The following is a 24,765-nucleotide window of genomic DNA, read 5'->3' as shown; positions in this document are numbered from 1 at the left end:
ATGAATGGGATGTGTTTTCACAGGATTAGGATATTTTGGCTAGTTTAGGTCATGGCATACTTGTCTATTAACCCTTTATTAGGTGAGCTTTCTTAATTCTCAGGTTTCAGTAGTTTCTATATTTTTGGTACAAAGATCAATAGTCTAAAAATGTTTAATAGCCTTAAACCTTTCCTATTATGTCTAACTAAAAACTCCCAGGACCCCATCCACTAAACTAAAGCTAAAACTTGGAAAAGACATTCTCTTTGAGACAAGTGGTTTCACAGGAGGTAGGAGAGGTTACCAAGCCTCAATACCCCGCCACATTCCCTCTCTAAAAATCAAACAAGAAGAAGAAAACATGGTGTTTGAACAATAAGGAACTGGGCAGAGCAGGAGGCCACTGAGCATTAGGCAGCACAGAGGGGTGGAGCTACCTACTCACAGATGCCTACAGCAGTGCAATTATCAGGAAAATTAAGACTTCCACCAGTACTGGGATGAGAGAGGGGAATCTGGGACATCTTTTCTGATTAAAGGCCCTCAAGGAAATGCCCAATTTGTCTACTTTGGCTACTAGCAGAAGCCAAAGACAATCTTTTCTGAAGGAAGGTTTCTCCACTCCCTAATTTAGGTCTACAGAACTCCCACCAATGGTTAATTAAAGAGTAAAACATTAAAGAGAGTCAAACAAGCGCTGGCCAGTGTGACTCAGCTGGTTAGAGTGTAGCCTCATACACCAAAAGGTTGCGGGCTCCATCCTTGGTCGGGGAACATAAGGGAGGTAACCGATTGATGTTTCTCTCACTATCTCTCTCAAATCAATTAAAAAAACATACCCTGGGTTGAAGATTAAAAAAAAAAAAAGATAGTCAAACACATGAGAAGGCATGCCCCCGTGACTAAGAGTCAGCAAGCAGATATGATACTTTTTTTAAATGTAAACTTTCCAAAACCCTCCGCTATCAAACTTGTTTAGATACAGAATATAGAATAGTTATGGGTAAAATGTTTAAATAAAGAATTTTTTGGAATTAACTGATGAGTTTAATATTAAACATTCAATTAACAAATTAAACAAATTAGCTATAAAAGGCCACAGTTATTAATTAGTGAACTAGAAGACACAGAAAAAGAAATTACATAGAATGAAGCACAGCAAGGTGAGAAAAATATGGAAAAAGATATTAAAAGGTATGACAAATAGAATAAAAAAGGCATAATATATGTTTAATTGGAATCCCAGGAAGAGAGAACAGAAAGAATGAAGAGGTGGCAATATTCAGGTAGAGAACAGCTGTGTATCTTCTAGAACTGATAAAAAAATATGAATCAAAGATTCAGAAAACATAAGAAATCCTAAGCAGGATAAACAAAAAGAAATATATGTGTAGCCTGGCCGGCATGGCTCAGCGGTTGAGCATCGATCTATGATCCAGGAAATCGAGGTTTGCGTCCCAGTCAGGGCACATGCCCAAGTTGCAGGCTCATCCCTGGCAGGGGGCATGCTGATCAATAACTCTCTTTCATCATTGATGTTTCTGTCTCTCTCTGAAATCAATAAAAATATATTAAGAAAAAGAAAAGAAAAAAAAAAATATGTGTAGATATACTGTAGTTAAAATGCAGAACACCAAAGACAAGAAGAAAAGCTAAAAAGTAGCTGGGGTGGGAGGACAGGTAGAATGATCATTAAAAAAAAAAAATCAGAATAAACAGCAGACTTCTGATACCAATAGATGAAGCAAGAGAAAAAATAACTGTCAATCAAAAACTTTGAATCTAATAAAAAAGAAAAAAAAAAAGCTTTGAATCCAGCATAAACTATTGTTAAAAGAATGAGGTTGAAAAAAATACATTACTGCTAAGTAAAAATCGAAAGAGCTCTCTACCAAAAGACCTCAACTAAAGGAGCTTCCAAAGGAAGTATTTCAGGAAGAAAGATGAGTCCAGATTAAAAAAAATAAAGAAGACAGATGAGTCCAGGACTTTAAAAAATGCAAGGAAATGGTAAACACTTTTTTAAAATTCATATAAACATTAGTTGTACGAAAGAACAACACTAATATCTAAGTGGTTTTTTTAAAAAAATGAAATTAAAAAATAAAAGAGAACTAATAGAGATTAAATAGTGATAATGGATGAAAAAAAACTAAATAATTAAGATCTATGCCAAGTGCCATCTCACTCTCTCACATACACAGATAGCAATATGGGCTGGCAACTAGAGGTTTTTGGGTTGTTGTTTTTTTTACCATAAGAACAATTTGCTCTTGGTGCCATAGAGAGAGCCAAAGCTGACATTCCCTAAAATCTGACACTGACCTTCTAACAACTTTTTCACTACTTATTCCTGATTACTATTAGTCCAAATAGCATGTATTCAATAGCCAGACCACAGTGCACCATATCACACCTATTCAGAGAAAGTTTTTGCAAATGACTCCCATGATGGAAAGTATATACTCTTATTTTTTAAACATATAGTTTAACAATGTAGTATATATTATCCAAAGATAGGCCAAGCTCCTCAGAAGTGATCATAGAGAATTCTTTTCAAGATATATTCCTCATTCATAAAGCATGACTAGCCAACTTTCTATCAATCATGTTAACAGGTATGAAGCCTAGGTCTCATTTTACACACCTAGAAGCTTAACCTCCTTTGCAACTAGACCTTTATAAAAACATAGGAAGCAGCAAAAACTGATTTCTAACTCCTTGTCCCTACATACCATTTATCTTCATCTGATCCTCTATGAAAATGGAAATGATGAGGAACAGTAAGATCAGAGAGAAATTTGGGGAAAAACTGCCCCAAGGTTACTAAAAATTAATCATTCAATTCAGTATCTTTCCCCATACTTCAGGTGGACTTGCTTGCCATCCTGATGAAGAAAAATTCATGTCATTTTTTCAACATCCACTTCGTCAACTCATAAACAGTTTGCTTGATGCTTCCCACTTCCAACTCTCACTTCCCCACCTCCATTTGAGACAGTTTTCAGAATGGGTACTTATAGCTCCATCAGTCCACACCAAAGGAGGAGCCCAGAGTTATTGTCACATTATTTAGGAAGACTATTAACTTCTGTTCTATAGATGTCTCTTCCTTTTGTCTCAATGTCTAGTGTTTTTTTTAAAATACCTTTATCTTTTATACAAAATACAAGATGAAGATTAATGTTCAATGCCCATATTTCAACATTTTAGGCAAAATTAGCCAAAATATTGCAATTACAAATATAGAAATAACTAGCAATACACTGTTTTGTCTATTTCTCATTCAAAATTGAGAATCATTATACTTTGCTATAGCAATAGGAGAAAAATAATAAGTACATAGAAATACATCACTTCTATGCAAGAAATATGCACCTTACAAATCCCAAGCTTTATCTTGTTCCTGTTGGCATCCATCTCTTCCCAGACATCCTTCTCCTGAGGATGAGTGTGTCCCAGAGATCCAGGCAATTTATCTGGTGACATACCAACAGGGATGCCATTCTCCCCATCACTAAGCTGTTCATCTGGAAACACTTCATCTGTATTTTCTCGAAGCAAGTCCCCTGGGATGGGAGTGGCATTGGCAATTCTAAAAATGAGGGGTAAAGAAAAGGTAGAACTTAAAAACACCAGGGGGAAAAAATTACTAGGAGACTATTTTACATTTTGCATAAGTTAAATTATGCAATCTATATATCATTAAAAGAGTAAAACAGAACAAAACCAAAAAAACTTATTAATAGGTCATGTCAATTCTACAAAATAAAACTTTACATTTTAATCAACAGAATTTTCAACCTGATTTAAAAATAAAAATTCTAATACAATAACTCACTGATTTAACAATTACTTTAAAAGTTATTAACATTTGGCTTATTTTCCAAGAAGTCTTTGTCAGTTTTTGTACTTTCTGTTTTTTTAACCTTTCTCTTAAAGAATAACAAAAACTATAAACAGGAAAATGTTAAGAATCATAATGATATAAGCAAGTATCAGACCAATAAGTTATGTTATGTTTTTTAATAATGTGAAATGTGCATTTCTTTTTTCATTTATAGACGTTTTACTAAGTACCTACTCCATGCAAGGCCTTCAGGGGACATAAAGAGGAGAAAGGAAATTCTTGCCTTCTAGGGGAAACTAGAAAATCTGCAATTACACAGTTCATACATCTGCATGAACTGACCAGGAACAATATAGAAAATGTAAATTGGCACTTTGTCTATTTACTGCTTTCAAAGTAACTTCATGCCTATTTACATGATTGATCATCCTTCCCTTAGGCTTCTAGCCCATGAAGGGCTTTTCAAGTTCTGTTATCACTAAGTGATCAGGCCCCTGCCAGCTCTAACTCTACACTATACTCAATTTTTTTTAATACTGCTGATTGAACACAATATTTAGCATACAATGAAACCTTTTCTTAGAAGTGATCTGGAATGTTTAAAAGTAGAAAACCAGTCTTCAGTAGATTACACTGACACAATTATTATGAGTGGCAAAATAGGCATCTTCTCAGTGAACCACTCACTCTATGGGTAACAGCTATACCCTGGCCCAGGTGTCATAAATATGTTGTGCTGTGAGAACAAAGGTCAGTCATTTTCAGGGACTTGTTCCACCTGATTTGATGACCTTCACTACCACTTCTCCCTACCGAGGTCTTCATCAATAGGTTAGAGGTAAATAATATAGAAAAGCATTGGCCATGGCTCTCAGGAAAAAAACCTTATAGCCTTGTAAAGTAGTACCTGTAGTTCTGACACTAAGAACATCTTGAAAAGGTACTTTTGCCTAAAATAGTTCAAATGAAGGATTTAACTATAAAAGTAAAGTTCAGTAGGGGGTGGGGTGGAGGTAGAAGAGGGAATAGAGGGATAAATGGTGATGGAAAAAAATAAAATTTTTAAAAAGTTAAGAAATAAATAGGCTATTGAAGGATTTTTCAGGTATAAATTCAATATAATTTATTTATTGATACAAGGAATTACAATGGACACTAATATATGTGTTATGTGGTATTCCAAATGTTTATTGAAAAAATTCCCTCTATTTCTGAGGAAAGGGACTGGGGCCAAGAGGATAAATATTTGAGTTCAGAAAGCTCAGTCTACTAGCCCCAAGCGCCCCCCCAATCACTCAGTATTCTTCCAAATCCTTTTTTCCATATGCCGAGCTACTACTCTGCTTCTTTCCAACTACCCAATTCCTTGGCATTTTCTTCTTCCACTCCTCAGGGGACAAACCACACCTCCACCTATGAGACTGCTTCTATTTTTACTCTACCTTAGTTTCCTCTGTCTCTCTTATGCTTCACTATAATACCACACACTTCAAGGAGCTCTTCCATCGTCTCCACACAAGCTGGCTCCCCTCTGTACTAATTCTCCCATTTTTACTCCTTACATTATTTTCTTCCTTCTCCTTAAACTCTGATCCAAATCTGGACTTTGAGATATAGAAAGAATTCCTTTCCAGAGAAATTGTGTTAAGGAATAAGAATGATTGAGAAAGTATGTGTGAGTATTTTTAGCTCAAGGTATGTGTTTGCAGGTGAGATATAAATTATAGAAGTAGATTAGGGAGAAAAGTAAGGAGGTGTACGGGAGAACTGGAAAAGTAGTAAGAATGGACATCCTTTTCATATTCCCTTCCCCATAATCTAAGTCAGGAGCTGGCAAACTAGGGCTTGTGAGCCAAATCTGGCCTGCTTACCTATTTTCTGTTTATACAGTGTTATGGCACACAGTCACGCTCACACGTTTCCAAGTTATCTATGGCTTCTTTAGCACTACAATAGCAACGATAATGGAGACAGAGGCAGCAGAGTCCACAAATATTTATCTGGCCCTTTACAGATAAGGTTTGCTGACTCCTAATCTAAAGCATTTTCCTACCTTCTCCTGAACTTACTTTCTCCTTCTACTAAGACATTCAGAGTTGCGGGACATACATTATCATTTTTTATCTTTAACACTTATTCTCTAGGGCTTTGCACTTATTCTTCCATATCATTTGCAAACAGAGAATTCAGAGGTCAGCAAACTTTTTCTTAAAGGGCCAGACAATAAATGGTAGGCTTATGGGTCTAATACCCCCCCTGCCCCCTCAGTGATTCAGCTAGTTTAAATTCCATGCACTCTTTAAGCCTTGGGCTAATATGTATTATACAATTCTCGGTCTGCCTTTTCAAAGGCACTTCAACTTATAAATACCATGCTAGCCCCTCCCCAGGAAAACAGGACCAAGTTAACTGCCCAGTCAACTAACAGCAGGAATCCTAGTCCTTCTCAAGTCAGTTTCCCATTTGCACTACCTTTTCTCTAGCCCCTTTTAAATTATTTCTTTTTTTTTCCTCTTGAGGCTTTCCCCCCCGATTTTATTCAATGTCCTTTACGAAATTTTCATTTGAGTCTATTCTCCTTTGTGCATTTTGTAATTTACTCAATTCTGAGATATCTTTTTCTTCCATTTCTTTCCTGACTTCAATCAGTTCTCATTTCATTTCTTCCTCTCTGTTCCTCTCTCTGTCCCCACCTCTTTTGGGGTCTAATTCTTGAAAAAAAATTTTTTTTTTAAATTACAGTTGACATAAAAAATTATATTAGTTTCAGGTATATAATATAGTTATTAAACATTTATATACCTTACAAAGTGATCCCCCCAATAATTCTAGTACCCATCTGATATAATATAGTTATTATAGTATTACTGACTTATTCGCTATGCTGTACTTGACATCTCTGTAACTATTTTTTATAACTGGAAATTTGTACTTCTTAATCCCTTTCACCTTTTTCACTCACCCCTGGGTGAGGGTGGGGGGTGTCTATTTCTATTCTTAGTTTTTAAATTTCTGATGTAAGGTGGATATCCATATCTTCAAATTAATGAGCATATTTAATTCCATTTTGGGCCTTACAGTTGTCTCTTTCTTTCTTTTTTACAGTTTTCTAAATGGTTGTTTTTTTCTTTTTTCACCAATAATTACTCCCCCCCCCCCATCACCACGTGGTTGTTTTTCTGAGAAAATTTCCTTAGTTACTATGTATTAAATTTTCTTTTCTGATTTTTTTACTATAATGCTTTATGGAACTTTAAAATCTTTTTCCTGTTAATTTTTGTGTTATTGAAGTATTTTACAAGATTCATAGTTTAGTGCTGTCTTCTGTTAGTACAGCAAAGTTCAAACACTTAAGTGGATATTTATTTGTTTTTGTGGTCAGGGGAGATATGTGTGTCCTCTGATTTTATACATTCTTAAATGTAATTAAATTTTTTCTCCTTTTGCTCCTGTGCAATTATTGATTTATTACCTTTCAACTCCAAATTCATCTTTTTTGCCTGTTCTGTGAAAGTAGATCTGAGCCCTTTAGATGTTCTCCTTTGCTAGCTGGCACGGGAGCTGTGTTAGCAGACAGCACTGGAAAGAAACCGCAGGAGGAAAGTGCTCTTTTGGGTTCTAGTATACAGCTTGGCAAGCTTCTCCAGCACATGAGGCTTTCCCCAGTGCAAGGATCCTGCAGCACTGCAGCCTCTTCAGGGCCTGTCTCACACAGACAGCAGCAACTAACAGCTTTCCTGAGCAATGCCCTTTATCCAGAAGTTTTGTAGCAGAGTGTGGCTGGTGAGACACCCCCCATAAATAGCTTTCTTTGGTACCCCAGAGGGCAGACTTCCAGCAAATTTTACCAGTGTGGCATCAGAGTGACTTCTATCCAACGAAGGATGGACATAACTTCTTCAACAAGGTCAGTACTCACCTCAGCCCTGGGGTCCTGGCTGGGGGAGCTTTGTTTGGATGCTTAATCTTGGCCTTAGGAGTAGGAGCTGCACTTTATATTTGCTATTCCTGTATTATTTACAGTTCTCTCTCCTTCTTATAAGTCAATCCCACGTGATTCCAGCTCCGTGTTATAGGTAATGATCCTTTCCTTGTTCAAATTACTATGTAGTCTCTCTCCTGACGAACCCAAATGATTACATGCTTTATCCTTCACAACTCAACTGATAAAGGGCACTTCTCCCTTCTTTTTGTCTTTTTTCTTTCCCAGGAACGATGTGTTTTGAATCATGCATATCTGTAGTTAATGATCTGATCTATTTGATCTTTTTAGTATTTTTGTTCTTGGGATGAGTGTAGTTTTCTGGTGTTGGTTTTAGACCAACCTTGAGTTTCAGTGCTAGTTCTCCCCTTCTCCAGTTTTTACTGATCTGCCTTTATAAAGCCTTGTAGCAGGGCTGTGTGAGGCAGGACCATAAAAGATACCACACAAGGACTTGGTGTCTTTTTTCTCTTTTTACTTAGTTATTCTGAAGTTTGGGCATCCTTGATCTTGAAGTTATGCTAAGGTCATGGTTTTGGTGTAGTTTTATTTTTTTCTTTCATGTTATTCTGTCTTATTTTAGGAGGAAACGTTGGGAGATGGAAACTTACGCTGGTGTGTCTTCATTGACTACAACTATCTTGAAGTCCTCTTACCTGATTTTTGCAAGTTGGAGGCTTATCTATTTCTAACAACAATTAAAGGAGGAAGAGAACAAAGACACTAAAATAAAAATCAGAATTTCTATACAGCTCGCCCGGCCAGGCGTGGCTCAGCTGTTGAGCGTCGACCTAGGATCCAGGTGATCAGGGTTCAATTCCCAGTCAGGGCACATGCCCGGGTTGTGGGCTCGATCAATGAATCTCTCATCATTGATGTTTCTATCTCTCTCTATCTCCCTTTCCTTTCCTCTCTCTGGAATCAATAAAGATATTAAAAAAAAAAAAAAAAAAAAAGAATTTCTGTACAGCTTAAGCTCCATGACTAATATTTATCTAAAGTTGGATGATTCACTCAGAGTTAGGATTATTTCCCCATTTATAAAATGGGGTGGCTGGCTAGGGGTTCCAAGCTCAGATAAGCACGAGAAACATATGATACAAATGGACTTCTATGCAACATCCCTAGATTCTGACTCAGGAGGTCTGGGTGAGTCCTACAAATAGGTCTCTTAAACAAACGTGTGGTGATTCTGATGTAGCAAGTCAGGGCCTCACATTTAAGAATTCTTAGACTAGCTAATCAAGGATAACATATTCAGTTATATGAGCCCATGTAGGCTTTTCTGATAAATAAGCTCTAGGGATCCCACCTTTCAATATAAAATCAAAGCAATGGATTAGGATAAAATGTCCCAATTAACTCATATTGTATGAGGATTTTTTCCTATTTACTTTCTTATTTAAAACCAAACAGTTTGATTCTCCCTCTGAGGAGCATGTCTGCCCATTTCTATCTTCTCCTCCCCTAGGCGTATTACCTTTGTCTTTCCCCCTCCTAATCTTCAAGGTCCTTCTTTTGCTTCTGTAACTTGTTTCAGAAGCCTGGCTGGCTCACTTCTGCTACCTCTTATAATTTGAGTTCTTGGCTCTGAATTCTTTCCTTGCTGAACTCGAGAACCGAGGTCCAGTTTTGCAGCCAAAACCACTGGTAATACCCCAGCTCATTCTCAGTCTCAGGGCTTTAGTGATTGATCCCATCTCCATTCTACAGAATATTCCATCAGGATTCCAAGGCGGCGGTGGATCAAGTGGAAGCTACACTGACACTTTCCCAGGACCAAACTGGAATTACAACTAAAATACAGAAAAACCATCTTGGATAATCAACTGAAGACGAACTGGACATATAACCAAGGACATAAAGTGGAGACTGCACAGAGACTGGTAGGAAGTACAGAAGCACAAGAGGGCAGGCTGGGCCACCACAGGTAACAGCTGAAGCTCTGGAGAGATATCTCAGCTGTGGGGGGTTCCCAGTGAGAACTCTGGCTTCTAAACCCCAAGCTGGGCACCCCAGACCAGAGCAGTAGAACTGAGAAAGGTACTCAGATAGCATCTGGCTGTGAAAATAAGCGGGGTTTCTGTCTGCCAGAGAGAGATGGTTGGAAATGCAGGCACCCTCTTAAAGGGCCAATGCACAAAGTTCTGTGTGCAGCCACTCACTTTGGGATCCAGCAGAGGGAGGGCAGAGTGGGCTAGAGCTGTATCAGGAAAATCCAGGATGCTGGTTCTGGGGATAGAGCTTGGAGGGCAGCCATCTGGTTTCCTGTGCTGAGTCATTCCCCCATACTGCAGAGGACATATTTCTCAGGCATACCTTTACTATCCAGGCAGCTTTTGCCTTGGGGGAGGGGGTGAAAGAATTGCCCCACCCGATGGACTTTACACCTTGTTGTGGTCTACAGCCTGAGGCTCATTAAAAGACTCAGAATAACAATCAACCTGCAAGAAGAGGTGGATCTCTGAGTGCTTTGAGTCTTTGCCTGATCTGCTTCTGGACCTGGGGATTGGAAAAGCAGAACTTGGTGCACATCTTGGCCCTTTCCAAATACATCCAGAATGAGAAGAGGGAGCCGTGAACTGTGGATCACTGATAGCTCCAAACAAGGTACTCAAGGCCAGTCACAAACAGCATCTGACATTGGTCTGCACCAGAGACCCTCCAAAAAAAGCGTCTCTACCTAATACATAGAAACAAACCCAAACAGGCATTCAAAATGGGGAGGCAAAGAAACAAGCCCCAGGTGAAAGAACAGAATTCTCCAGAAGAAGAGCTAAATGAAATGGAAATAAACAATCTATCAGATATAGAGTTCAGAATGCTGATTGTAAAGATGGTGAGAAAAGATAGGGAAATTATGAAGGAAATTAAGAATCACATAGCAGAAATAGAGAATATATTGAAAGGGATAAACAGCTGATTAGAGGAAACCGAAGAGCAGATCAGTGAATTAGGAGACAGGGTAGAAAAAGCACTCAATCAGAGATCCAAAAAGAAAAAACAAGTAAAACAGGATTACAGCTTAAGGGAGCTGTGGGATAACATGAAACATAACAATATTCCCATCAGAGGAATACCAGAAGGGAATAAAAGTGACCCAGGTATAGAGAACATGTTTAAAGAAATAATGGCACAAAACTTCATTAACCTAGTGAAGGGAAAAGTCAAACAAGTTCAGGGGGGCACAGTGTCCCAAGCAAGAAGAACCCAAAGAGGCCCAAGCCCAGACACATAATTAAAATGCCAAAAATTCAAGACAAAGAGAATCTTAAACGCAAGAAGAAAAAAAGCAAGCTGCTACCTACAAAGCAGCTCCTATAAGGCTGTCAGGTGATTTCTCATCAGAAACACTACAGGCCGGAAGAAAATGGCACAAAGTATTCAAGGAAATGAAAACAAGCAAGGATCTGAAACCAAAACTATTCTATTCAGCAAGGTTATCATTCAAAATAGATGGTGAAATAAAGAGCTTCCTAGACAAAAAAAAAAAAAAAAGGCCAAAGGAGTTTATCAGCACCAAACCAACATTGCAAGAAATATTAAAGGGACTGCTATAATAAGAAGTAGAATGCTTGGTAAAGCTCCCCTGTGAAGCTGTCCAGACCAGAGCTTTTTTGTGTGCTGGTGTTTTTTGATTACTGCTTCGATTTCATCAGTTGTTGTTGGCCTATTCAGGTTTTCTGATTCTTCCTGATTCAGTTTTACATGATCTCACTCATATGTGGAATTAAATGAACAAAAAAAAAATCTGGTGTACAAAACAGATCCAAAGACATAGAAGCATAGACCGAGGAATCTCAGAGGGAAGGTGGTTTTGGGGGAGTGGTGGGGAGACATTAATCCAAGAACTTACATGGATATATGCATAGCTCATGGACACGGATAATAGTGTGGAGAAGGCCTGGGGGGAGGGTGGGCGGGGGCGGATGCTGGGTGGAGGGAGTCAATGGGGGAAAAGAAGGGGACATCAGTAATACTTTCAACAATAACGATAAGTATGCCATCAATAAATAAATAAATAAATAAATAAATAAATAAAACCAAACAGTTTGAAGCAATCAGAGCAGGTAAAAAATGGGTCAGAAAAAGAAGACAACCTGCCTCCCCCAAAGCAACTATTTATGCACGTAGAAAAAACAATAAACTCAAAAAACCAAGAAGATGGAAATATACTATAACCTGTTACTAATATTACACTTTGAAAATTAAATCACTCTTAAGAGGAACAAAACACATGTTTTGTTCCCACTAAACTTAAGCACAGTATAATTAGATATCATTGTGGCTCATTCTGTCCAGAGTCCCATGTATTCTTTAGAAGTAAATGCAACAAATGCTTAAATGAGAAAACCCACTGTAAATCTCACATCAAGTCACACAAGCTCTAAGCTCCCATTTCACAGTATGATTTATAAACACTTTCTAAGAACAGTAAATCTGAACAAAGGCATATACAAGAGCAATGTCAATTCAAGAAAAGCCACAGGCTTCCACCTATGTCTTAGCATTTGGTCATCTGAGGGAATCTGGATGAAAACATTTCTGCCAATATAACGCATCCAGGAAAGACTGCTAAATGGGCTGCTGAGGACATACCCAATTGCTGCAGGGGTCAAGCGGGTGTGCAGCTGAGGGGTGGTAGAAGTAGTGGTGGTTGTTAGAGAGCCATCAGTTCCAGTCTTCTCCCAGTCAAAAGGGTCACTCTCAAATACTCCAAAGGTTTTGATGCTGTTGTCAAACACGGATGTAAGAAGCTAAACCACAAAGAAAAAAACTAGAGTAAGCCAATAGTAAACAGTCACTTTATTCTTTAAGCACCCCAGACTCATAAATTAGTTTTGTAGATATTTTTTAAAACCCGATGACATAAAGAAGGGAATTTGAATAAGGACTGTATGTGGATGATGATACTGAATTAATACTGATTTTTCTTGGTTGAGGCACTGGTTTGTAGTGACACAGTAGAATGTCTTTGTCCCTGGAAGACATATAGTGAAGTGTCATATCTAAAACCTTTAGCATCAGGAAATGTGTGTTGTATGTATATTTGAGTATTCAGTTTCAATCATCTATGTGATTTTTTTTTTTGGTCAAAAGGGGCATTTCTATATGGTTCAACTAAATAAGTGACCAGTGTTAATAGCTGATATGTCTAGGTTAAGGAGTATACAGAAGTTCATTGTGTTTTTTTCCAGTTTTTTTTGTGGGTTTGAAAATTTCTTAGTTTGTGTGTGTATACACAATTATCAAAAAGAAATCTGCCCTATTATTTGATATATAGTATATATAATTTCAGCTTTTTTTGGCCTTTAAATTCCAAAAGTCTGATGTCATCTTGAGAAAAATCTCCCAAAGACCTTCCTTTACTGTTTCTGACAGTATGTACCATTTTCAGTTTTATGATTAGAGCCTTATTCTCTTCTCATTTCTCTTGCTCTGTATCTATTAGTATCCTATCCTTAGAGATTCATCTTGTACATTTCCCATCCCAGACCTGGAATCAGCACTTCCTCACTGAAGGATTTTGTGAAGGTCTGTTTTAGGCTTTAAAAAGATTCCTCTGCCTATTAAGTCGACAATAGATGCCAGAAAGGGGAGCAGGAATGAGGGTGCTAGGAACAGATGTGAGTTAGGAGGCTACTGAATTTAAACCAGCACAGTAACAGTGGAGGTGATAAAAAGTGGTAAGATTTGGATATAATTTGTACAGCCAACAGAACTTGCTGATGGATTAGATGAAAGCTAGGAAAGTAAAGAAAGAATAAGAAATAATTTATATTTCTGTCCTGGGCCACTGGGTAAATGCTACCACTTACTGAGATGAAAAACAGTGAGTCTGAGAATTGGGATATTGAAAATTTTATGGCATTTAGGAAGGAACAGGAACACAGATACAATGTTGATAGTCAACAGTGTATAGATATTAATAAGTAGTATTTAAAGCCATACTACTGAATGATATAATCTAAGGAAAGTAGGTAGTAAAGATGCCCAAAGGCTAAGGCCTGGGGCACTCTAACATTTAGATGGACTCAGCGATGGAAAACAAGAAGTGACTAGTGAGGCAGGGAAACCAAATGTGTGGTGTTCTAGATGCCAAATGAGCAGTCTCAACAAGAAAAAGGTCAAATGCTATCAGTTTTATTATTACCTCTGATTATTTAATTGATATGTCTCTCTCTCTCTCTCACCCAAACAGTAAGCTCCAATAGGCCAGTACATGTCTGATGTTGCTCATTATGTATCTAACATATGCCTTATATATGAGCGCAATATTGTGATCTGTAAGAAATATATATTTGGTAACTCAAATGACCAAAATATAGTCCTCATATATATTTGGTCTTTGTCCATGGTTCCTGGCGTTAAGCTCCCAAAACCCTTAGAATTTCCTGAGAGATAAGTGCAATGGAAGAATCTTTGGTTCTAATATTAGGTCTGGTCCTCCATTCCTGATATCACTTCAGAGCCATAGAGGTGAGATGAGTGTCTTGTTATTCTTAACAAGCCGCTTTCCACCACAACTGGGTTTATGTTAATGAGGTGACTTTTGGAAAGCACCTAAGGGTGAGGGGTGGTCACCAGAAGAACCCACCCTGTGATTAGAGGATTGGAACTTTCAGTCTCACCTTTCTGGTCTCTAGAGGGAAGAGAGGGCTAGAGGTTGAATCAATCACTAATGCTCAATGACTTAATCAATTATGCCTATGAAATGAAGCCTCCACAAAACCCCAAAATGACAGGGTTCTGAGAGCTTCTGGAGTGGTAAACACGTGGTGGTACCCTCACAGAGGGCTTAGAAGCTCTGCACCCCTTCCCCATGCCTTGCCCTATGCATCTCTTCCATTTGGTGTTCCTGAGTTATATCCTTTGGAATAAACCAGTCATCTAGTGATAAAATTAGTTTGCTGAGTCCTAGAACTGTTCTAGCAAATTATTTGAACCCAAGGAGGGGGTTGTGGGAACCTCTGATTTATAGACAGCCAGTCCATCAGAAAGACAGGTGACAACCAGGACTTGCAACTGGCATCTGAAGTGGAGGACAGTCTTGCGGGGCTGAGTCCTTAACCTGTGGAATCTGATGCTAGCTATCTCTGGGTAGATAGTGTCAGAAATGATTTGAATTGTAGGACACCCAGCTGGTATCAGAGAATTGCTTGGTGGTGTGGGGGGAAAACATACAAAACTAACCATGTTGGAATTGTGAGCACAAAATCTTTAGTCACTCCAAAATCATTTTAAGAATAAATGTTTGTGATTAATAATATTTACTGAAAGATTTCCATAACCCTACCTTTAAGTCCTAAAGAAAAAAATGATAAATGTACAAAAGGAAACTAAAAAGATAAAAGGAATTGGAAAAGACAGTTATAAAACCTGAGAATTTTTATTTTGGTCATATTTTTGTTGTTAACTATGTTATAGCTTAGACTTCCCCAAATTTTCAGAGGTAAAGGGCTGTAGAAAACACAAAAGAGAAGGAAGACAGATTGAGACTCAGCACATAGGAACTGAAGTTGCAGACCTTTGATCTCTCTCCTAACTCTGGAAATCGAGGTTCTCATAGAACAAGATGTATGCTTCCTGAAAGGTGGAGTTCCTACCCAGGAGGCAACACCTGCCTTGCTGTGTGAGTACTTACACCACTAGTGCTAAATGCTCTGCCTGTACTGGGCTGTAATAGGAATAATCCTAAACAGTGTTTATGCAAGATGTCCTTTTATCATAGAATTATTTTCTTATAATTATTATAGTATTATATGTCTTAGAAAATATAGCATATGCCATTGGGCCTCAAATAAGAATGTAGCACATTCCACTGAGCCTCAGTTTGTCACTATGATGGTGATTCTTGAGATCAGCAGCAGGAGGCAGAAGGATGGAAGGCAGAGAACAAAAGAAACAGAAGGAAAGCTCAAAGCACTGAGGTCAGACTAGATACAGCTCTGCTGATACTTTAAAGGACAAAGCATTCCTAATGTAGTAAAATAATTTTCCAATTCAGGAACAAGGTGGGGCTCTAAATCCTAATCTTCGATGTGTAGAAACAGGATAAGTCAAGGACTCTTGGTGGGGGTGGGCGGTGAGGACTGAGTTCACTAAAAGAAATAATAAAACAAAACAAAAAAACCCTCCAATTCAGTTACTCATTCAAGTAGATTTGAGAACAATATAAATTAGTCACCTTATAAATTACATAGATATATAAATATAAAACTTGTGATCCCTCATCTTTTTTTACCCCAATGTAACTGAGGAACAAAGCACTTTCCAACCAGAACAGGAGCTCACTGTGGCAGTAATTCTCAAGCTGAAAAAGGGGTAGAACAAATTGTGAAAAAACTTTTCAGATGATTCTGACACTTCCCCTCTAGGGATGCCCCAGGGGATGCAGCCACCCGCTAGAGAGGGTTTAAAGTCACCTGATGAATCCACAGCTTCCTGAAGAATTTTACGCAGAGGTAAGACATTTAATATATTTTATAATACAATAAACACAAAGTTAGAAAGCAAAATTCATATGAACCTTAAAGATAAATCAGGAGAATGCAAAGAAATTTTGAATTTGTGGCTGACACTTTAAGATTGTTCTGGACAAACATGCTCATAACTTTGCTGCAGTAGGAGAGATTGGTGAACTAGTGTGAGAAATTCTAGAGACGTAACATCATGAAGAGGGTGAATCTTCCTTGAATAAAAGTAGGGAAGGGGAGGAGGCTGGGAAAGAAGACTTTGGGGGGAGAAGAAAAAAAAGAGGAGGGAAGACCTGAGGAAGGTCTGGACAGGCAACAATGCAGTATTACTTTTTATTTAGCTACAGTTGTGGATTACTTGTGTCAATTTTCCTTCTACTTTACTTATGAATAAGAGGTAGTCCGTTTTCTTGATCCCAATTCTAATGGGATACACAATAAAATGATTTTTCTAAAGCAAATTATTCAAGACACACGCACACAAAAACCCCCCTAAAAAGCAGGTACTATATATCTGGGTGATGAAATTTTAAATAATTTGGATTTTCTACTTTTGGGTAATTTCCAAACTTTTATAATAACTATGTATTACTTTTAATAATGAGCAAAAATTTAACCAACAAAAATTTAATTTATCTAAAATAAATTAATTGCATACGTAAGCATGTGTACTTCACAAAAATGCCTGGTGCTAGCTCCCACCACCTTACTGCTATCCTTGTTCTGTAAAGCAATCAGTCATCTGACATAGACATAATGCCTTCGGGAAACACCTCTCCTTTCTCTAATCCTAGCACAAAAGCAATCACTAGCTTTATGATAGTTACCTACACATGAAATCCCAGTTTGCCCTTTCAAAGAGCATGGGGACTAAGTCCAGTCTTTGCAAAAACAAGAATTATTTGTAATGTGATGCTGAAGACTCACTGAGAATCCTGATATCTGAATTTTCAGTTAATAAATGATAAATTAGTGGATCAATAAAGCACTTAGCAGAATGCAATGGCAATGCTGGCTTGGCTGATTTAAAAATAGATTATTTACTGCAAAAGAAACTGACTCACTTCAGTGATAAGTAGATGTAATACAGAAGAAAAAAAAATGCACATGTTCTAGATTTCCCTCCACTGCCAGGGATTTTTAGCAGCATTGATAAAGGGGGAAAAACTGCATTACACCCACCCTTTGGAGAAAAGAACCAGAAAATGAGATCAAATAAAGAGAATGAGTTGAAGCCCAGATTTTAGCTGTTTTCACCATTTATGTCAAGATCTGGAGAAGAACTCAGGAGTTCCCCTGGTTGGCAGCCCCAAGGAACCTGAGGCAGTGTGAGGCAGCATGGTTGCTCATCCATCTCTCTCCATCTCTTCTGCTTATATCCAAGTCTAGACCATCACTGTTCCTGCCCACAAGGGAAGACTGTATCTCCCAGCTTCCCCTGCAGTTAGAATTGGGTCAATGTGAATATATGTCAAAGTGTTTAGATCACTTCCAGAACTGGTCATAAAACCCCCAAGCAATAATCCACACTTTGCTCTTCCCCTTCCTGATGACTGTAAAGGCTATGTATTATAGACAGCAGTGTCAAAATATGGATGGAACCTGGATGGTCAAGTTACCACTTGAGAGTTGCCTAGGAGAGCTGCCCAGTAACTATACTGCTTTGTGACACAAAAAAATAAGACTCTGTAATGTTAAGACATGGATTTTTTTAAATCTTTCTTTCTAAAGCATAGCTCAGCCTTTCTTAATACCTCCCTAAATAGTCTCCAATTCTCCTCTACCTCATCGGAATGCACACAACTACAAAAACAATCCTCTTAAAATACAAATTGGATCACAATGCTCCTGTTTGTTAGAATTCCAAGGCTTCCTGCTGCACAGAATAAAACCCAAATTCTTTAATAAGGACTACAAGCCCTGCATCATCTAGTCTCTGCCTTTCTTTCCAATTTCATCTCGAACCACTCTCTTCCCTCATTTACTATGTTCTAGTTACTTATCTTTTCATTCCTTTCTTGAATCAGAGCCTATGCCCATTGTTCTTCCTTTTGCTTATAACATTCTGCTTCTTATTTTTGCTCTTCACATGGCAAATATAGTCTCACTTTTTAGGGCTTGGCTTAAATGGCAGCTTCAGTAAAAGACCTTCCCTGACCTATTTTATGGGAGGCTCCTCTTTGTTCCTAGTTCAAATTCTTGTTTGCTTCACAAGCAGCCCATATATGCCCTCTGAAAAAGTTAACTCTTATCAGAGTCAGGGGATCCTAAAACAACTTTAAGTCCCCCAAAGCAAGAAGGGTCAGCTTTGGATTTCCTCTCCATCATATCCTCTGATTTTAGCCATGTTGTGGCAGTGTATGAACTGGTTGACATATACACATTTTAGTTTTAGGCTCACCAATGGTGTGTGTTTGTGGGTTTCATTAGTCTTCTTGACTTGCTAAACAGTGCTTAACATAACCTGAACACTTCAATAAAGATACATTTTGTGTTCTTATGTCAGAATCTTGTGATCCTATTAAGGACAATAATTTCAGATACTTACTCATATAATCTTTTAGTTCACTGAATTTTTCTTAACCAGTCATGTTGGTATTTACTTTACAGTGCCTATTGTATTCGTGGCCACCTCTCCAAGGAAGGCAGATGGCAAATTGGAAAGAGCTTGGGCCTTTTTGAACGGGTTAGAAGTGGGTTCAGACAACAAATTCTAGCACCATTAGTTTTTCCAGGCTACAAGGTTTCCATAAGTCGGGATAATAGTACTGCCCAGGTATTACTGTGACATTGCTGTGTGTGTGACAATAATTTGTAAAGGCACCAAGGGCTTTCCTTTATCCAGTCTGATGTTGCTATATTAGTTTTCCATTAACAGTGACACCTACAGGTGGAGTCCTGTGGTGGCAGTCAAGATCGATAAAGATTTTCCTTGGTGTAAATGTCCCACAGCTTTTTTATCCACTCATTTACTGATGGGCACTTGGGCTGTTTCCATATCTTAGCTATTGTAAACTGTGCTGCTATGAACATCGAGGTACATATATTCTTTCTGATGAATGTTTCAGGATTCTTAGGATACATTCCTAGGAGTGGAATCACTGGGTCAAAAGGCAGCTCCATTGCTAATTTTTCGAGGAACCTCCATACTGTTTTCCATAGTGGCTGCACCAGTCTGCATTCCCACCAGCAGTGTACTAGGGTTCCCCTTTCTCCACACCCTCGACAGCACATGTCATTTGTTGATGTGTATGTGGAATCTAAAGAACTTAATAAACTGATGAACGGAATAGATTCAATGACATGGAAGCACAGATGAGGCTGATGAATGTCAGAGGGATGGAGGAGGGCGGGTGGGTGGAGGGGGAGAGAGTAACTAAAGAATTTATATGCACATATGCACAACCCAAGGATGCAGACAATGGTGGGGAGAGGGACTGGGAAGAGGGGTGGAATGGGTCATTGGGGAGAAAAGGGACATCTGTAATATTTTAAACAAAAATAAAATTTTTTTAAAAATGCACAAAAGAATGAGCAGGTATAAGGATAAAAATAAAGATGATTTTCCTAGGAACCACTCAGATGTTTTCCTTTCTTAAAACACCTTAAAATAATTTATTTAAATTATAAGCTAGCTACACTTTTTCAATCACTATCTATATTTCTGAAAATGTTGGCCCAGCACTTTATTTTTAACTTTTAATTTGAAATACAGTCGACCCTTCAACAACTCAGGGGTTAAGGGTACTGACCACCCACACAGTCGAAAATCCATGTATAACTTAAGTACATCCTCCTAGTATGTGGATTCCTAACCACTTGTAAGTGGGCCTGCGTAGTTCAAACCTATGTTGTTCAGGATGAACTGAACTAAATATTCATAGGAAAGTACAAAAGTACTATACAGAGAAATCCCCTTCATCCAGTTTGCCCCTATGGTAACATCTTAAATAACTAGAGTATAACATCAAAACCAGGAAGATGAGCCCTAGCTGGTTTGGCTCAGTGGTTAGAGTGTTGGCCGCAGACTGAAGGGTCTCAGGTTGGATTCTGGTCAAGGTCACATACCTCAACCTTAGTCAAGGTGCATGTAGGAGGCAACCAATCAATGTGTCTCTCTCATATCCCTCCCTCCCTCCCTCCCTCCCTCCCTCCCATTCACTGTCTTGGAAAAGCAATGGAAAAAATATCCTCGGGTAAGGATTAAAAAACAACAACAACAAAAAACAAAATAGGAAGATGACTTTGGTACAATCCACAGAGCTTATCAAATTTTACCAGTTACATGCACTCCTGTGTGTGTGTGTGTGTGTGTGTGTATAGATCGACGTAATTCTACCACCTGAGGAGATTCATGGCCCAGCAGTTTGGTCTCTTATGGTTGCTATGCTCTTTCAAAATCTAGTAATGAAAACAATATAGGGTGTCCCAAAAAATGTATATACACACTAGGAATAATTATAAAAGATAGTCCTTACTAAAATATATTTCATTTTCAAAACTGAGCTATCAGATGTTAAAGTGTGTATATATTTTTGGGGGACATCCTATATTTATAGTAAGAATCTGCTTTAATCTTGGCTATAATTCTGTTATCTTCATCTTTAGTTTAACAGACAGAAAACAGGATTTATAGCACATAGCATATAATAGTACAGGGTGGGGCAAAAGTAGGTTTACAGCTGTATGTGAAACACAGCATTTTTTTCTTGTATTATTAATTCTTGTATTATTTTCCATGCGAACAACTGTAAACCTACTTTTGCCACACCCTGTATTTAGATTGATAAATTTGGATGTAATATCCCAAAACACCATAACATTTTACAAAAACAAGTGTCAGTCTTTATTCTAACTGAGACATGTATAAAAGATCCCTGGTAGAGAGCAAAACAGCTCTTCTCTCTAGGTCTACACCTGCTATCCGAGTGAGCAGCAGCAGGCTAATGGATGTATTGGCCCTGTGCAATTTGTTAAGATAATTATCTCTAGCAAGAAACACTGATTTTTAAAGATTTATAAAAAAAATAGACGTTCAAAGTGTAGGTGGCTTTATAAAACAGCATCATTTAACATTTTGATTATAAAATATATTCACTTTGGTTTTGACTCAGAACATACAAAGCTGGAGAAATAGTATTTGCCCTTTGATGTAGCTAGGGAAGCAGTTACACTAAATACTGGTATTTTTTTTGCTTGTTGCTGGAGGATGTGTGTTTTTAACTAGAGTGGTTGTCCAATGAAGAATTTAAAATTTTGAAAAAATAGTAATTAAACTCAAATTCAGGGATGAATTCCATTCACAAGAGCATTCAGATTCAAAGTAGGGTAATTTTTCTCAAAATGAAGGCCACAACAAACCTCTGTGAGGAAAGCAAGAGACAAAAGCTACAAAGCTCAGTCCTTTTTGGAACCTGATGTCACACTGATACTAGGCATCAGAATACACAGTCACACCAGCATCTTTTTTCCAATTACCCATCTCCCATCCACCTGCCCCCTGCTCCCACTCACTGCTTATAAAAGATCAGAAAGCAAGAATGAACCAGGTTATTTACAGAATCTGTGAAACAAAGAAAATATTACGCCTGCTCTTCCCAAAACAGGAATCTCACTATACTTTTGTTTTGTTTTTATGTGACAGAAACACAGAGAAGCCCCCAAGAGAATATACAAATGAAAAACTTGAGACTGATAATGTGTTAATTTAAACTAAATTATTTTAAAAAATTATCAGCACCCAAGATGGGAAAGTTGGAACATTTTCCAGCTCTTCCTGAATCTAGTCTTATAAGTATAATTTTACTACTTTATTGCAAGTAATGTGAACTCTCTGCATTTCAGAAAATACAAATAAAATGTAAATATAAGAATATACTCCAAAATGACTTGTATAAAATGTATTTTCTCCATTTGTTGGACAGCATACAGTTTATAACACAAATAGCCACATAGGGAAGAAGATGACAAGCTTACCCACCCCCTTAAGGTCTCTAAGGACCCAAGGTTGTATGTTGTCTCTCTGCTTTATATCTTGTTTATATCTTATACAAATGCTGCAATTTCACACAGAAATAGTTATTATATGCAAATAAGCTCACTCTGCTGTGGGTAGTCTTAGTCTTTTGACTATGCAACACTAACAACACTTTAGAATATAAAACTTCCACTAACAGTCAGTAAAGTCTAGGTGCTGTCCTTTGTAGATAAAAATGATACACTAATATATTATTATTATTAATCCATGTGTGGTTTCATTTCTGTTTTCAGTGGCAGTGATTATTTTACATTAAGCTCTGCCCAAGTTTTCTCTGAGATCAATAGAATCTTCTGAAATATAGCTCGTTGGGTTAGGGATGCAATTTGTGGTAAACCGAGACAACCCTTATAAGGTCTCATTAACTGATACTCTAAGGAAATGATTCACTGGCCACAGACAAAACAGAGCCAACAATCTTCACTGACTGTTGTCCTATAGAATATTAGTATGTGATATGCAATCCTTAAATCCTCAACAGATTCATTACCTAGTTGGACATTTCCTTCTGGTAAACATTAGCTACAGGATTTACATAATTTGAACTATCAGCAGTTCTACATCAGATGAATCACAGCAGGAACAGTAAAATCTGTTACATAATGAACAAACCTAAAACTCTAATGAAGTATGTTTATCCAGAAGGAAGGGAACACACACACACAGATGCTGTCATCATCAGTGAATTTCATCACATTCCTCAGAATGTACTAAAGCAGTATTATTTGCCCTGGACGGTTTGGCTCAGTGAGTGGTTAGAGCATCAGACCACGGACTGAAGGGCCTCAGGTTCGATTCCTGGTCAAGGACACGTGCCTGGGTTGCAGGTTCAATCCCTCGCCTGGTCGGGTTTGTGTGGGAGGCAACTAATCAATGTGTCTCACAACAATGTTTCTTTCTCTCCCCCCTTCCACAAATTCCCTTACACTCTCTCTTAAAAAAAAAAAATAATAATAATAATAATAATGGGAAAAAATATATATCCTCTGGTAAGGATTCAAAAAAAAAATAGTACTATTCTAGGGACCTCCCACAGTCATTTATAACACCCTCAAAACTACAGTAAGTGATGAAAGAGCCCAGCTGGGCGTGGCTCAGCGGGTTAAGCGTTGACCTAGGATCCAGACGATCGGGGTTCGATTCCCGGCCAGGGCACATGCCCGGGTTGCGGGCTCGATCAATGACTCTCATCACTGATGTTTCCATCTCTCTCTCTCCCTCTCCTTTCATCTCTCTGAAATCAATAAAGATATATTTAAAAAATAAAAAATAAAAATAAGTGATGAAAGAGAGAATAATTAGCCCACAGAACTCACAAAGATGATTACCTGATAGTCTGGTTTTGTAAAATAATCCAAAGAGGAGATGTGGTCCAGAAAGATGCTGAATTCTGGAGGGAGATGTTTCAACATAAGCCTGTGGTCATACCTCTCCTTAATAGAGCCTACTTGTTCCTGGGAAGAAAAGAGAAATGGAACTAAAGTCAATTTATCTTGGCAGCCACACATTAAGAGCCTCTCAGTAACAGTCTCAAGGGTATGTACTGGGGAATGAAACTGTGGATAATTAAGTATAAAGCAAGAACTGAGCTCATACTAACAGCTTAATGCATACTGCTTTAAAGTGGGGGTGGGAAAGAATGTAATGCAGAACCAAAGGGCAACACAGAGTTCTGCATCAGTGACTCCATAGCTCTCCCTCCAAAAGTTGATTTTAAATCTGGTCTATGTTTTGATATCAACACAGGTGTTTACAGTTTTCAAATCAAACAATATAACGTGACAATTAAAATGGAGTTTCACTGACTTATAAAAAAGAAAAGGAGAACTAGTGAAAATAAAAACTAAGAGGGAGAGCTAAAAATCAAATTAGAAGTGATAATGTACTGCCTGGTCGGCGTGGCTCACTAGTTGAACGTCAACCCGTGAACCTGGAGGTCACGGATTCGATTCCCGGTTGAGGCACATGCCCGGGTTACAGGCTCAAATCCCAGTAGGGGGAGTGCAGGAGGCAGCCAATCAATGATTTTCTCTCATCATTGATGTTTCTCTCTCCCTCTCCCTTCCTCTCTCTGGAAATCAATAAAAACATATATTTTTTTTAAAGTGATAATGTACTTAAATTAGTATCTATTTCTATGTATATAGAAAAGTCATAAAATCAATTAGATCTCTAATATCAGTTTAGAGACACAAAATATACATACTGGGTGTGATATAGTGAAAATGCTTGTAAATTTTAATTCTTATACATAAATATATTCTCAACAAAAATGCCTACCAAGGAAGAATTTTTATTCTTTCCCCTACCCCAAATTGACATTTCCATTTCCAAAATTACCTTGTCCTTTATTTTTCTCCATGGCAGCTGGCCAACCACAAATTCCACTAACATGTAGAATAAGGACCAAAGGTCATCATGTCTTCCCATTTCCTTC

General features: G+C 37.9%; 1 protein-coding gene across 5 annotated transcripts in view; it reads right to left on the bottom strand.

Moving 5' to 3' along the window:
• The window catches only part of TTBK2 (tau tubulin kinase 2), a 97,889-nt gene that overhangs the window by 16,194 nt on the left and 56,930 nt on the right, over positions 1 to 24,765 (bottom strand). For all 5 annotated transcript variants that reach the window (XM_016212327.2, XM_016212329.2, XM_087822002.1 and 2 more), the window contains 4 exons: positions 24,669 to 24,761; positions 23,657 to 23,782; positions 12,414 to 12,571; positions 3,361 to 3,577 (listed from right to left, as the gene is read on the bottom strand). In XM_016212327.2, the coding sequence (XP_016067813.2) occupies positions 3,361 to 3,577; positions 12,414 to 12,571; positions 23,657 to 23,782; positions 24,669 to 24,761 (594 nt within the window). The remainder of the gene's footprint in view (positions 1 to 3,360; positions 3,578 to 12,413; positions 12,572 to 23,656; positions 23,783 to 24,668; positions 24,762 to 24,765) is intronic.

Source organism: Miniopterus natalensis, chromosome 1 (assembly GCF_054644295.1).
Source record: "Miniopterus natalensis isolate mMinNat1 chromosome 1, mMinNat1.hap1, whole genome shotgun sequence".
Classification (NCBI taxonomy): Eukaryota; Metazoa; Chordata; class Mammalia; order Chiroptera; family Miniopteridae; genus Miniopterus; species Miniopterus natalensis.
This window is presented reverse-complemented; position numbering and strand designations above follow the sequence as displayed.